This window comes from Egretta garzetta, unplaced genomic scaffold (assembly GCF_000687185.1).
Source record: "Egretta garzetta isolate BGI_Z169 unplaced genomic scaffold, ASM68718v1 scaffold56, whole genome shotgun sequence".
Lineage (NCBI taxonomy): Eukaryota > Metazoa > Chordata > Aves > Pelecaniformes > Ardeidae > Egretta > Egretta garzetta.
The window spans coordinates 10,454,544-10,469,817 of NW_009260182.1; the positions used below are offsets into that span (position 1 = coordinate 10,454,544).

Genomic DNA, 15,274 nt, shown 5'->3' on the forward strand with positions numbered 1-15,274 from the left:
TCCAAAGTCTTCCTTTAAAACAAACCACCAAACCCCAAAAAACCCAACCCACCCAAAATCCACCCAAACCAATGTTTAGTTGCAGGCAAAGCTTAGCAAACAAAGTTTCATTTCATCATGAAAAATTAGACACACTGAGCAGAACTATCCCCACTTACCTCAAGCTCAATATTACAAGAAATATCAGCTACAACATGCTAATTGTCTCATGTTGCAGTTCACAGTCTATGAAAAAGTCCATTTCAAGCAGGCAAAAAGCTTCAAAGGTCAAAGCAATGTAACAAAAAGTAAAAAACCATCAATAACTGAAGAATTATCATGGAAATAACTAGTCATATGCATCACAAAACAGTGTTATCTATTTCACATAATTGATTTAAAGAAATTAATTCCACAGATACATTAAAGCCGTCAAAAGAGTAGTGGTCTTTATTTCCATCAGACGAGTTAACACTTGGGTTAATATGAATTTATTTCAACAGAGATATGGAAATTAATGACTATTAAAAAAGTGAAATAAACCCTCTTCCAAAAATATATTGGATAATACATGTCTGAATTTTATACTGTCCCTCTGATGAGCCCTTTAGATTATGTGACATCACATACAGTTTTGCAAGACAAAATAATTTATGGACTGGTTTTCCACCTCCGATTTGTGAGCCCTCATGGTGTCTAAGAAAAGCAAGTTTATACATGCTACGCAGCAACCTAAGTACATAGATGTCAAAGGGGTCTCAATTCAACTGGAAAAAAGTGTCTACAGAGGTCCACAAATCAAAAAAAGGTAGAAAATACTGTGTTTATTCCAACACTCAAATCTTGTGTGTCCTGGAGGGAAAGCTAACATCAGCTTAAAACCAGAAAATACCCTGGAGGGAAAGCTTCTAATTTTAGGAACTGGGCTTTGAAGAATGCAGTTATCAGTTGTTTTCCATTAAGATCAACTTAAAAATTGCAGACTACAGAAAAGTCTTCAAATAAATGAAAACAAATCCCCTCCCTTTGTTATCTAACACCAAGTATGTACCATATAAATAACGTAACATCTGTACTACAAACTTTTAACAGAAACAGGGTTTTATTTTAGTGTTAAGCCAATGTTAATTATAATTAAAATTTTATTTCTCATCTTGTTTATAGTTTCTGATATAGAAGAGAATTAGTCCTGCAAAACCAGTTAGCCGTCTGTTCCTGTTGCAAGTCATGGCTACTGAAAACTTACAACCCTAACCCTCCTGCCCTTGCCAAGTTTTCTTGCAGTCTTGCCAGAAAACCCATGTAGTCACAGAAAACTTGTGAATTTATTTTTCTGGGGAGGAGCAGGGGGATGTTAAATAAAAAAAGAGTGTCTCATCTAATGAGGAAAGGAAAAAAAAAAATCAATGACTAGTTTTCACAGTAAAATGCATCAGCTTTGTAGTTTCATTTGAAACCAAGAACAAATCATGAAACGTCATGAAAATAAGATAAAAAAATCTCCTAGAGTGATTACTAAATGAAGTTAAAATTACCACACTAATCAGTAAACCCCAGAAGAAAAGCAGATGCCTCATATCACAGGTCTTATGTTAAACAGTATTCGCTTTTTAAAATAAATCCATAAAATCTTTATGTTTGGCCACTTTGCACATTTTTCCCCTAAAAAATACAGTGTACAGAAAAAAAATTTCTTGTAATTCCCAGTATGAATTCTGACATATAAGCTCAAAACCCAGAAGTTAAAGATCAGCTAAAAGGATTTTAAATTATTTACAAATCCAGCAGGTAGAACTACCATAATGGCTTCATTTCCATCCTTGTAGTGGCTTTCACTCTTATCCAGCAGCATCTGCAGTAGAAATCTCTTCAGACAGCTTCATCACTGATCATCTGTCATTTTAAGCAATTCTAGAAGGGCCCCAACAGCTCCAAAATAACCCTTTAAACAAGGCAAAAGCAAAACAAAACCAATCAAACTCCAAAATAAGACATAAGCATAGGCATATGAAGTCTTCAGCTCTGTTAAGGCAATCAAAAGACCTTTCTTGTAAGATCAGCTTTGCTGTGCCAAGTACTTGCTCTATCTGAATCATGATTTAACATGACCCTGTTTAAGTCCAATAAAGGACCTTTTACTGGGAGGAATCTTACACAGTTCTCCAAAATTGACAAAGAAGAAATTACAGAACTACTGTAACAATGCTGTATTGAGGCAGGGCAGTTTCCATCATGAACACATCCATCTGACAGCCACCTCAAAATTATGCTTACAGAAATTAATTCTAGTTGAGGTTTATATACCAGACCACGTAAATGAACATTGTTGGTACTAGGGTCAGAAAGCAAAAAATAAGAGATGTGCAATATTTAGCAACGAATCAGGCCAGGGAGTTAACAAGGGGTATTTTCAAATTAAGTTGTAATTAAATTATATTTATGCAGAACTTAATTTGTGCATTCACTTCAAAGCAATGGCACTGAAATTCTCCCTTTTAGCTTCACCAAGTTAAGAACCACAAGATTTTTGTACTTGCAAATAAAAGCAAGCTCAACATGTATTTCCTTACCTCATGTTCCAAAAACAGAGCTTTCAGCTGCCCCTTGGACCAATAATCCATAGCATATGCTAGCACCTTCATAGAAATCATATTAATTCTGAGAAAGTTGCCAACAAATACCACCTTGTCGATATTCTGTAAAATTGAAAAGCAGACCGGCAAAAATTATGTTCGGCTACATTATTTCCCTCATCCAACATGTACTTCTGCCTCCACTATAAAGTTAAATGGGAATTTTGGGTTACATTTAAATTCTCCAGACCAAGAAGTCAAAAAAATAATTGCAGTTACTGACCGCTAAGTAGAGATGTTGCAAGAAAAAAAGAAGGTTTATTCCACAGAAAGTGAGAGGCTGATATCAGAGATGGCGAGTATTTGCTAAAAGCCCAGGACCTTCCCAACACAAACAGGATTGTGAGTGTCTTGTGGGTTTGGTTTTTTTTTTAATTGTATATGATGTGGCTGCACCGAAGACATCTTTTCCCCCTGCTTGTTAAATGAAGCAACTGATCAGAGATCACTATCATTATTAAATCCAGATGGAGAACCTGATGGGTATCTGAAAAGGATTACATTAGAGATGGGAAGAAGCATCTTTCATTGTCTGGACTGTGGTTCCATTTTCAAAAAGCAAGCAAAAGATGGCCAACATGATACTTAACATGTATTGCATTCCTTTGTTTCACAGCTCACTTAAGTTTTTGGATAGAAGCTTGATTTTTGAACAATCAGCATTATGCTGTCAGTGAGAAAGCCACACACCATCCTTACTTGCGTGCACATCAGTGCACGTTATCAACAGTTCTGGTGCTTAAACAATGCCCATAACTACCTTAACCAAGCCCAGTTTTGCCTGTTATACACAAAAATGCACTTGCATTCTGAACTGGTGTACCATATGATGCTCACCATGCACTAGAATTGGTCTAGAAGATTCAGTAGGAGGCCAAAACCTGGAGACGTAAGCCTTTACAGGAGTCTTGAAGGAGCCCTAGAAATGTATCTTCAAGAGTCCTCTGCTGAAAATTACCAGCAAAAATCTGCACAGAGGCTGGAATTACCAAGTGTTACCTCTCTAGATTCATACAGCTCTGTAAAGCCTAACGCTTGGTTCCGCAGCAGTTGCTTTGCTACAGACTGCAGTTTTGTTGTGGCCAGTGCTGTGCACATGACATACCATGGAGAACATCCTCACCTGAACACTCAGTATTGGGAACTGGTGATACCCAGATTCAATAATTCATTTACCCAGTCTCTGATGACTGAGTTACGTGTCTGATTGTCCCCAAACCAAACACATCAACACAAACTTTATTTAACTAGTTCACGTTTATAGTCATCTATCCCCTTAGACTCTGCAGTCACATCAGGATGCATTCATACTCGTTCCTAGGAACTTATATGGCTGAAAATAAGAACTACTCAAATTTCAAAAGGCTGCTGTGAAACATGGCCAAGAGCACTTTGCACCCTCTCACACGGCAGTTTTGTCTTTGAAGTAATTTCTGACAATGTAGGGACAAACATGTAACTAATTAATTTCCTGTAATGCAATACCATCAAATTGATTAGAATCTACATTTGAATTTCATTTTAATGAAATTATTTTTTTTGCTGAATACACACATGAAGCTACCCTTACCAGAAATTCAAGAAAGCCGTATCTAACACCATGTATAAAAATTACTGAAAATTTTAAATCTAAAAATACTACTCATATTTACTAGAATATCAGGGTATATGTCAACATGCAAATTTCATATCAATTTTATTTTCCAACATCCCTTGACTTGACAAGGTTAAAAATTACATTAAAGATGTAAAGTTACCTAGATTTTTGAACTGAACTAAAATCAGCTTTAGCATTTTTCAGGAGTGGGAAAACAAAGAAATGCTACTTTAAATCTTGTATTTTATCTTTTATATCTTGTCTTGCCAATTTACTTTTAAATTGCTCACTGTGCAAATATTCAAAGCTGAAAGACAGAAGGCTTAAACTGATGGTGATGAAATGCTTACTTAAGCTAACCAAATTACAACATCCTGGAAGAGACATGCACTCTTCCACTCTGTGGTGTCTTACTAAATTGTTCAACTACCCTGCAGTAGAGAGCCATAGTATAGCTCCAATATAGTATATGCACGTATTTGCCAATTTAATTAGATATGGGAATCTATATAAAAAGATGCAATTAAAAAATTCTGCACATATTTTTGCAAAAACACTTGTTCAGATGCAACTTACATGTTCTGCTAGTAGGAAAAATATAAGCCAGGGAGATTGGTTCCCTTTATGCAGTTTTGCTGTGCCTAGGACAGACAGCTTCAAATGATGTGTAGCCAAATGGTTCCAGACTACGGAATTTTTCTACCCTGCTGCCAACTTTGTGCAAGCAAACTTTGCTTTGAAGTTCTTCAGACAGAATATTTCATTTATTCCCCAGCCTCATTTTTTCCTGCACATATGCAAGTCATTTTCAACACAATATTAAAGCTGCAATCACTGGGGGGCGGGGGGGGGGGGGGAAAACACCCCCAAACTTATCAAAACTCATGCTTCAGGGCATAAATTGATTTTGTCAAAGAACCCAAAAGTGAGCTTCATCATAACCCTAATCTAATCATATTCATATTCAACTTTTTCAATATCATATTCAACTTTTTTTAAGCTCTTATTTGGGCATTTCATTCATCAAGCTTAGTGAGAGTCAGAGCTGTATCTCCCAAAGGCAATTTAGGTGTCTAGATTACTTAGCAGAACGACAGCATTACTTTTTTCCCCGGAGAGCAAGCTATCCTGAGATTAGCTGACTTGCAATGATATATCATGTCTGAAATATTTTTTAACAATATGTAAAGCTACTAAATGAAGGGGTTTTTTTTTCCTCTGAAGCTACAGAATAAATCTAGTTCTGTTGGAGAAATTTTACTTTGACCTTGTCTTGGAAATGAGGAATACTTTATGCATCAGTCCACATACCTCTACAAAATTCTATGGATCATGTCCAGTTTTTGAGTAAGCCTGCCCACAAAACAAAGATGTTAGGAACTTTTTCACAATGACTCAGAAGCATTAGTTTGATTAGTAGCCTATTTCCTCCCCTGAACGCGTTGCATGTGGTTCCCTGCTGCAACTCTCCATGCTTTGATAGCCCTGTACAATGCTGCTTGAACTCCATGCCACAAGGCAACACTGTAAAGAAGCTGAAAGCAAAGAGAACACTGAAAGAGACTCATCCTGACTGAAAGAATCAAATTGCCAAAAAAAAAAATAACATCTGTAGCCACTTTTCGCGATGAAGGGAGGTTATCAGTGGCATTTGATAGGGGCATGTGCCGAGACTTGCGTTGTTCAACACAGTTTAAAAGTGCTCTAGAAAGAGATATTAGCAACAAATATCACATTTATTGGCATAGAAAGTTATTCAGGAGAGTCAGAATGAAAAATGAACAGCATAGCAATGCTGAAGAGGCTTACACCCGGTGAACGAGGAATAAAATGGCAGATGAAGTTTGAATTAAAAGAGTGAAATGGCATAAGAGGAAGGGAAGAAGCAGGGAGACTTCAGTATTCAGACACAATGATAGGCTCCAAATTAGCCACCGCCACTTAAGACTGTGGATGGTTTCTGAAAAACATGACCTCCGTGCTCACAAAAATAAAATACTAAGAACTGTTAGTAAAGGAACTCAGAACACAAAATTTATGAATATGCCATCACATAAATTCATTGTGTGACCACACTCTGAATACTGCATGAAGGTCTGATCATTCGATCTCAAAACTAGAACCATAAAAAGATTAAAAAGACAAAATGAAACAGTGGAAAAGAGACAGAGTGTCTTCCATAGGAGAGGAGACTAAGTATTGGGATTTTCTGTCTTGGAAAGACTAAGAGAGATGTGGTAAAGGTTTATTAAAAAACCAAAACCCACCAAAAGCACTACTGATGAATTATTTGCTATTTCTCATAAAGCAAAAAGCTAGATAGGACCCAATAATCAGATGGCAGTTTGGCAAGTTTCTTGCGTTTGTTTTGTTGGTTTCTTGGGGGGGGGGGGGGGTTGATTAAAAAAAGAGAAAAGCAGCACTTTCTTCTAACCACAGAATACTGTGGAGCTAAAAACATCAACGTATTAAAAAAACCCAGATAAACTAATTGAGAGCAGACAAAAGAGATTAGTTACCACATAATAGTAATGCAATTTGCAGCTCAAAACAAGTGTCTAAATGTTTGGGGTTTGGGTTTTTTTTAAACTACTGGAAGCTGAAAAGGCGTATGAATGGAACAATCCATCCATAGCTATCGTGCTTAAAGAAAAGAATGTAACAAGCATCTGATAGGAGTTCGAGGCACGATAATGAACTAATTTTTCTTCTCTCTTACCCAACACAATGGATCTTCTATCCACCAAAACATTTAACACAATACACAGTTTGAACCCATCATGCTATGGAAACAAGCCAAGAAAAATACTATTTAAAAAAAAGAATCTGTCATGGCATAGCAAGATCTGTTAATAACTACAAGGTAATTGAGAGTACTAATTTGGATTACAGAGGCATTAATATCTACATATTACAGCTTGAGAGCAGCTGAACAGCTGTAGGCATCAATGGTTCAAGGAGATCATTACAGTCAACTTTTCTCCCCTCCTTCCTACCTTTGAAACTCGAAGTACCTTACACTTTTCATCAAAGCATACGCATAACACAAATCACAAGAGTTAGGGCCCAACATTAAACATATGCATATTTACCAAGGCCAGTTATGCACCACCTATACCAGCAATTTGCATTTTTGTATTCTGATAGTCTTACTATGTTGTTTCTAACAGTTTTAAGCTTATAGTAAATACGCTATCTTACCTCGTTCAATGCACACATGCGAGCAATAGAACCTATGTTGTTGGTGATGGTGACCAAAGTAGCTCTGGCCAAGTCCTCTTTACTGATGGAATCTCTCTTTTCTTTACTCATCATATGGCCAAAGCTGTGTGGGGAAGATTATTACTTTTAATATGAGTTACTTAGGAGTGCTAAAAGCCCTTAGAAATTCTATAGCTTAAAAAGCTTTGCTTGGATTTGATATCTATCAATCTGAGATAGATTTGAACACATGAAAAGGGATCTCACTGGCAAGGCAGAACAATGAGCAAAGACACTTGTAAATTAACTCTAATTTAAATGGAAGCAAATTGCATCAAGCATTGCTTATACCTGTTTAAAAAACAAAACAAAAACACCCAGCACAAAAACCCCAGTAAGAAGTAGGTGAGAGATCCAAGGACAAACCACATGATACATTCAGAGTGACATTTCCACATGGACATAGTGCATAGTCCAACGATTACACACTCAGTTCATCATGCACCGTAAGTTTCCCAAGGAACTCCTTAAAAACAGCTCAATTAACATGTACCTTGAGGCTACAGCAGACCCTTGAAGGCCAAACCGCTCATAGTCTCCTCCGTAAATATCTTTCACCAGCTTATCCACATTGGTGCTGTCTCCTTTTGCGGCCATTTCTAGTGCTTCTTCAAACGTCTCACAGCCAGTCAGCAGACAGCACAGGCCCAGGAACGTTCCTCCTCCAAGACTAGAAAAGCACAGTTCCTTCAGACCAGCAGCTTGAACCAGCTTTTACCACAGCTCTTCAGATTTATATTTTCAACATAGTCTACACAGCCACCAACAATATCTTGCAGCTCCTCCCTCGGAGAAGCGAAGACAGACACCCTAACTTGAGTTTTCTGTGTAACACAAAGGGCATCCAGTGTGGTTTTAACTGAACCACTCTTAAGTCCTTAATATTTAAATAGAAGAAATGATGCTAAATAAAGGGTTAGCTGAGAATAAGGTCCAATCCAACACCACAGATGTCAGTTTGCTGACTGTTGTGTTTGTAGCACTCTTGCAAGTTGTCCTTGTGCAAGAATAATTAGCCAGCAGATCACTTAAGTCAGTGATAAAAGAATAAACAGCGATCAAAGCTAAGTATCTATGCAGGGACCAGCAGCCAAGACAGATCTTGTCCCCCTAGCCAGTGGCAGGAAGCACTCTGGTTGGTTCCTGTTCAAAGCAACGCTAGCATCAGCCCTGAGTGTCTCAGCCCTCCAATGAACTCTGAGCAAGGAGCAGCCACTTTAATATCTTGCACAGGCTCAAGTTCAATATTTACTGACTATATAAATTTAGCAGGGAGTACTTGGCTGTAACAGGTTGCTAACTCATTTTGTTAAAATTCTACTTTGGACTCTTCAGCCTTAACAGACATGAACTTCAACTTACTAACCTCTACATCCTTCCTCATTCTTTCTTAACCCTTGAGAAAGTTAGCTTATTTGCCCTGATTGCAAGTCACGCTGATCGGAGCCACTGTAAACAAGAGGATCAGTGAGACAGCACACTTGTGCTTCACGAAAAAGCACAGGAGGTCAGATAGGAACACCATTCAGTCAGTGCTCTTGGATTATTAGGCAAGTTTTTCAGAACACATCTAGTAGCATTGTAATATGTTCAGCATCTGCGCAGTAAGAAGCTCTGCACACCATCCACAAGACTGTATAGATTTCATCATCTGTAACAAGTCGGCAACCCACTGCAGTCATGTTTTTCCTTGTGTAGTGGAAAGGATGAGAAGCACATCTACAGATATCAAAAGGGCTATGCTTGAAAAACAAACAGATTTGCAAAAAACACAGTACCCCTTCCATTCAACTTGCGTTCACCTGTATTGCATACAGAGAAATGGCTCATGGCTACCATCGGGGCAAAGATATACCCTAGATAAGGCAACAGAAGACATATATGCAGTCATGTGCAGTACACAGGAGAAACTTTGTTAGTATGTACCATGCACTGAAGAACGGAACACAGCTTTGGAAGGGGTGATAGCAAATGCAAAAAGCTTCTTTGGTTGTTGTTTTGGAAGGGGATTTTTTTTTTAGGTTTCTGTTTCTGTGGTTTATTTGGTTTTGTTTTTAAGATTACATGACTACTAAAAATGAAATGTATCAATTTAGTTTGCACATATGAGGAAAAAGTGGGATAGATTTATTGGTATTTTTACTACTAGTCTGGGAGGACACGTGTAACTAAAGTGGTTTCCTGTGAGTAAGCACTGTTGCCACCTCTATAGAGTAAACTTAAACATGCCTCAGACTGGTTTTTGGCCTTGAGAACAAGATCGTGCATCCACACTACTGAACTCCTGAATTCCTGAAAAGAGGAGTCACATCTAAACCTCTCACTGAGCATAGGCCAAAGACCATTTCAACTCAGCTGTACCCTACAAATAATTTCAGCAAATACTAGCTGACCCAAGGCTGAAATCACACTGAGGACAAAGCAAGAATACAGAAAAATCTGATTCTAGTCTTTACACACTGGCATTCCTTAATTTACCAGCATGGTCCAAAGACTAGTACAAACAGTAAGGAAACAAGAGTTCTAGTGAGATTCTTCTGCCAAAATCCAGTAGCAGCAGGTAATTCTACAAAGTTTTCCTATATCCTGGATACATCCTAACTACTAAGCATGAGTTTTTTGTTTAGCCCAAACATTTTTATTTCACTGCTCTGGCTGTTCTGGGGGATCAAAGCAAGGGAGAAAAGATTCATTTGTTGGGATGGCTTTACTTTGGTAATTCATAGCAAGAGAGAGGAAGTGGGTAAGAACACCAAGAAGAGACTAAGGCAGCTCTAAAGCTGAATGGATCAGTGATTTTCCTGAGGTAGACCCCCTCTCTGAAGGAATCCTGGGATATTTCCAGCCTTGCTACTGGTGGACTTTTAAAAGAAATGGGAAGACAAGCACGATTCTGGGGCTGCATGTACTAGTCACACTGCCTGGTTCTATCTGTTCAATTATTAAGGAGAAAAGAAAATAGAATGAAAAGAACACAGAATTAAGTTTACCTGGATCCTGTGACTCTCTTATAGTTGTCCTTAGAATACACAGCTAGGATGCTGACCCCTGAGCCTATGTTAACCAGCAGCATAGGATATGGATTATCAAGGCAGTAAGGCTTCTTCTGGCACTGTTCAGGATCTGTAGGATTTTCGAAATAATAGCACTCTGGTTGGCCATTGAAACCAACAGAATCAACATAAAGGAGGCCCTGGATCAAACAGTCCAATTCATCCAGTTTATGGAGTTGTAGATCAGCAATCTGGAAAAGAACAAGAAATTAATAAACAAACATTTCCTAGTATAATACAACACTGAGAAGGACAAAAGGCTCTGCTGAAGCACTTTGATCACTTTAATAGTAACACATTATGCTATTTAAACAGTACAAAGATCTGTCTAAGCATGAAGTCCAAAATAAAAGGAGTTTGCCATCTGCCTGACAACAGGTACCTCCCAAAAGGATGATGTGCTGCGCAGTAATGTGGTTTAGTTCCTTTGCCTTTGAGATATTCCCTGCTCTGCAAGCAGGAAACATTCCCCTCCCCCCTCAGTATTCTGAAGCAATAAATTTCTTTCCCCTCATCCCAAGAGGAGCTGCATTTTGCAGCTTTTGGACGGTATCTGACACATGCCTGCACAGCAGCATTCCTCAGGAAGCAAAGTGCTTTACTCATCAACCAACTACACTTCCCAGCAATTTAATGAAATATGCAATAGAAGCGTTAAGATCAAGAAACTTCAGTTAAAGAACAAGATAGTTAAAGCCTTATAAAATGCACATGCTTATGTTAATATGCATTAAATATGCAGTGGGTTATGCTTAAGAGGTTTGCCTTTTTTTTTTTTTTAATACATCACCAGTAATCTGAAACAGCTATTTCTTTAAATGATGATGAGCATTTCAAAATGCCTCATGGAAAATAAGGTATTTCCAATGTTTGGTGAAAAACAATATGAAAAAACCCAGGCAAAAATATTGTCAGGCCCACACCCCCAACAAAATGGTCATAAAAGTATTAACTGTAACAGAAGGCAGAAAAACAATTAAGACCTTAAAAAGGACATTCCCCCTCCGATCTCACATGACTTCACTTAAACACATGTCTACTTGCCATAGCATTCTGTTTACTAGAATTAGAAATTGCATCCCTTTCTTGAAATAGGATACAGTGACAATCTGTAGAAAGTCTCCTTTCCAGATGACATTGAGCTTAGACTTGTGTTAGGGAGAGGAGACGGAAAACAAATAGTAAAGTTGCCTGTCCAAACCCTAAGGTCATTTGCATCCTCACACCTGCAAAGCAGGTCTCACCCAACTCCACTTTCTAGCAGAAAAAGCAACAGGGTGTCAGGATCAAATGGGAGTTATACAGCACAGAGCTGTTTCTCAAACATTTGCATAATGCAGGATGGTTTTTGTAGCAGCTAATGAAGAAGATTTACGAGGCTAATCACTCCTATTTTTAATTCTGGAAGCTATATTAAGTCACTATAAAGAGGAAAGATATTTCTGTGGAATGGGCATGGCCAATAGGTTACATTCTTTTGAGCTATTTAAATCTCTCCCCTTAAGTTTTTTCTCTACTTGTACATTGCTCTAACTTGCCTCAACTGAAAGCCATTCTACTCTTTGGGTCTGCCCTTTTGTTATACTTGCTAGTCCTCAAATCCTGAAACCATAGAAAAGAAATGAGACCAAAAAACCCCAAACCAGCAGTCTCAAAGGCCTCAATATAGATCCAGTTATATCATAGGACAGTAGCCAGGGGATAATTTCTTCTTGTTTCAGTATTTCCTCCTGTAGCTTTTGTAATCCCTTCATATTTTTTTCTTGGTTACCACGTGGCTATACGAATTACAATTACAGAAATGCAGCATAAAAGACTTGAACCATTTAGCCAGCAAATAAAAGGAATAAACACAAATAGGGAGAAAAGGTTTTTAAAGAAATGTTACAAAAATCTTAAGGCTACTTTGCAAATATCTTGGATTTCAGCAATTTCTTGCTATTAGACTGAGAGGAAAAGCTCCACTCAAGCTATACAATACAAGGCATTAACATAATAAATGCTTCATGCTCTCTTTCTCACAACTGACATTGTATGGAGCCTGCTAAGTCATTACTCATTAGAGGATTTATTTATTTTGTTAAAACACAACTAATGTTGTACATAGTTAGTGAAAATAAGGAAATACTCTACTATGATCTTTCTCTAGGTTATGTATTACATAGTCTCAATTTCCTCATCTTACTGTATAAGCCAGATGCAGCATGAGCAAACACAACCTGTCACAGGCACAGCATGCACAAGCATGCTATGAACCAGAAGCCTGCTATACAAAGACAAGTCATTAGCAGATTTATGGTCCCTACTGTCAAAACTTCTATTCTCCCATAAGCCAAATGCCCAGCCACCAGCTGCTTTTGTCTCACCCGTGTTACGCTTTTATAAATAGGTAAGCACCAGTGAGAGACCTTGCAAGACGTGAGCAAGCAATACAAATCTAAGAGTAAAACACTCTGGCATCAGTACAAAAACACAGACAAAATCCTTGTTTCTACAAAATTGGTGAGCTGACTGGAGAGTTTGTAAGGACAAAACAAAAGAAACTAACCAAAGGTTCTTTTTCAAGCACTAAGCACAGAAATTTTATTAGGTCCAGCCTTCCATGTATAAAAGCCATACTAGAATTTGCTCTGCTTTTTATAGCTCTGTGCTATATTTAACAGCTGATATACTGTAAGCAGAAAAGCCCCGTTACTGCTTTCTTTCATGTACGATATTCACAGCAGACTGAAAAACTTTTCCTGCACTGTTGCAGCAGTCTGGTTTTCATTTTGGAAGGAGCAAGACCAGCATCAGTATTCCATGTTGATCCATCTTCATTCATAGAGCCACAAGCTCTGCAGCCACCAGACTTCTGAGGCTCCAAACGGCCCAGCGAGTCACCACTGTTCTTGTTTCTAGACACGAATTAGGGCACAGTTGCAAGAAATGTTGTAACCCAGTCTTGTACAAGAAGCCATGATAAAGCCAGGTTCACAACTCCCAGTCCCTTTCTCTGCATATAGAACTGCCTTTTCTCTTTTCATTTCTTTGCTCACAATGACTCAAGCAGCAAAACTGCATCACAAAATAGATGTACCTGTAAACATCGTAACTAATGTAGGAGCAGGCAAACATTTTTTTCTGGTGCCATTGCCTGACCTACCACCCTCTACTTGTCCTCATCTTTCAGCTCTTCAAACCACTTCTCCTCACAGGAACTGAAGTTTAAGTGCAAAAATGCAAAACAAAAATAGGAGATGTGTGTAGAAGCACATTTTAAATGGATGGTTTTCCTACAAGTTTTTACAAAATGCATTTGCAGATATTTTCCAGCCCTTTACAATCCCCAATGTGAGGGCAGGTAGCATAATGGTCAACTTACCCTGCTCTGTACTCCTCTAACTATATTCAGCACAGTGCCTCTCTAGAAAAGTTTTATGTCAGAAAGTTGTGCTACGAGAGAAAGAACTGCAGAACAAAGTAGTTTACAGGAGCCTGGAGGGAAAATTTATGATGGTTACAGGGAAACCATACACACATTGTTTAAAAGAACAATCTTTCTGTATTATAGACAGACTGTAGAAGTTCCTCTCTATTTTAGACTTGTTTTTAAATACCAAGGAAGGGGAAGGAACAAAACACTCTGGACTCAAGGAACTCCTCAGGACCATCAAAAGGAAGGACTCAGGACTTTAACCGTGTTTACAAGCGGGTGCAACACAGCAAGGAAGTAGTGAACACTTCCCTGTGGCAGTTCACAACTTAAACTGCTGAAACACAGCTGATTTCAAGGATACACGAAAGGTCTGTTGTTACTGTGTACAGATGGTATTCTAAGGAGAATTAAAGCCCACCTCTTGTTGTACACTTGCAAGAAGTGCTGGAAAGCAGTACTGTCCAAGTTTAGTTGTTTTTTGTTCGGGTTTTTTTGTTGGTTTGTGGGTTTTTTTGTTTTTGGTTTTTTTTTTTTTTTTTTTTAAATACGCATAATGTCAAGCAGTTTTTAACTGTATTCAAGTACCAGACAGCATAAAAGGAAAAAAACATGGCACCAACTTGCGTATGGAAGCACAGAAGCCAAAAACTTGGGTCATGTTTGTTTCTTTATGGGTGAGTAAATACTTCCACCTTAGCAAGGAAAACACAAAACAGCCCAGTCCTCAAGAAGTGAGCTGAGGGCAGCCATGACACATGCAGCGGGGTTGCAGCCTAATGGATCAACATTGGCATGCAGACATCTTTTCAACAAAGCTCCAGCTCATGAAAGAAAAGACACTGTTACTGAGTTCTGGCGAGCACAGGGATGTCCAAACCTAGACACAGTTAAAAGTTCATCTGTCTCTTGGACTTTCAGTCAGAAATATGATTTTTTTTTTTTTTTCCTGTAAGAAACTGTCAGGAACATAATGTCTTGCAAGTTTTTAATTATCAATTACAAGAGCCTCATTTACTCTATCACTCTGGCTTTTATATGCCTTCTGGGCATTGCTCCAGTTTTTATTTCTTATAATAGCTTATGGTCTAGCTTTTTCTTCCATCTCCCTCCCATTACCTCTCCTCCACTTTCATAAAAACATACTTTGCTTCCTTTATATTTTGATTGTCTTCACCTCAACCGCCAACCTTGCTTCTGTTTGAGCTCAGATGAGGTACTCCCCCCAGCTCATTCCATGCCCTGAGGCTACGAAATACCCGCTCACATTCAAACAAGACAAAAAGTCTAACGCAAATAAAGGATAAGCCCAACATTCGCTGAGGCGGATGTGAAG

The 15,274-nt window shown here is 38.3% G+C and overlaps 1 protein-coding gene across 10 annotated transcripts in view; it reads right to left on the reverse strand.

The window, feature by feature from the left end:
- Nucleotides 1-475: 475 nt before the first annotated feature.
- Nucleotides 476-15,274, reverse strand: part of PANK1 (pantothenate kinase 1) — a 48,257-nt gene continuing 33,458 nt past the window's right edge. For 4 of the 10 annotated variants that reach the window (XM_035897320.1, XM_035897322.1, XM_035897321.1 and 1 more), the window contains 5 exons: nucleotides 10,461-10,714; nucleotides 7,964-8,140; nucleotides 7,411-7,534; nucleotides 2,550-2,675; nucleotides 478-1,921 (listed from right to left, as the gene is read on the reverse strand). In XM_035897320.1, the coding sequence (XP_035753213.1) occupies nucleotides 1,862-1,921; nucleotides 2,550-2,675; nucleotides 7,411-7,534; nucleotides 7,964-8,140; nucleotides 10,461-10,714 (741 nt within the window). In that variant the 3' untranslated portion in view covers nucleotides 478-1,861. Of the gene's footprint in view, nucleotides 1,922-2,549; nucleotides 2,676-7,410; nucleotides 7,535-7,963; nucleotides 8,141-10,460; nucleotides 10,715-13,244; nucleotides 13,273-15,274 lie in introns of those variants that run through there. The other 6 variants (XM_035897318.1, XM_035897316.1, XM_035897315.1 and 3 more) reach the window with 3 other exon arrangements.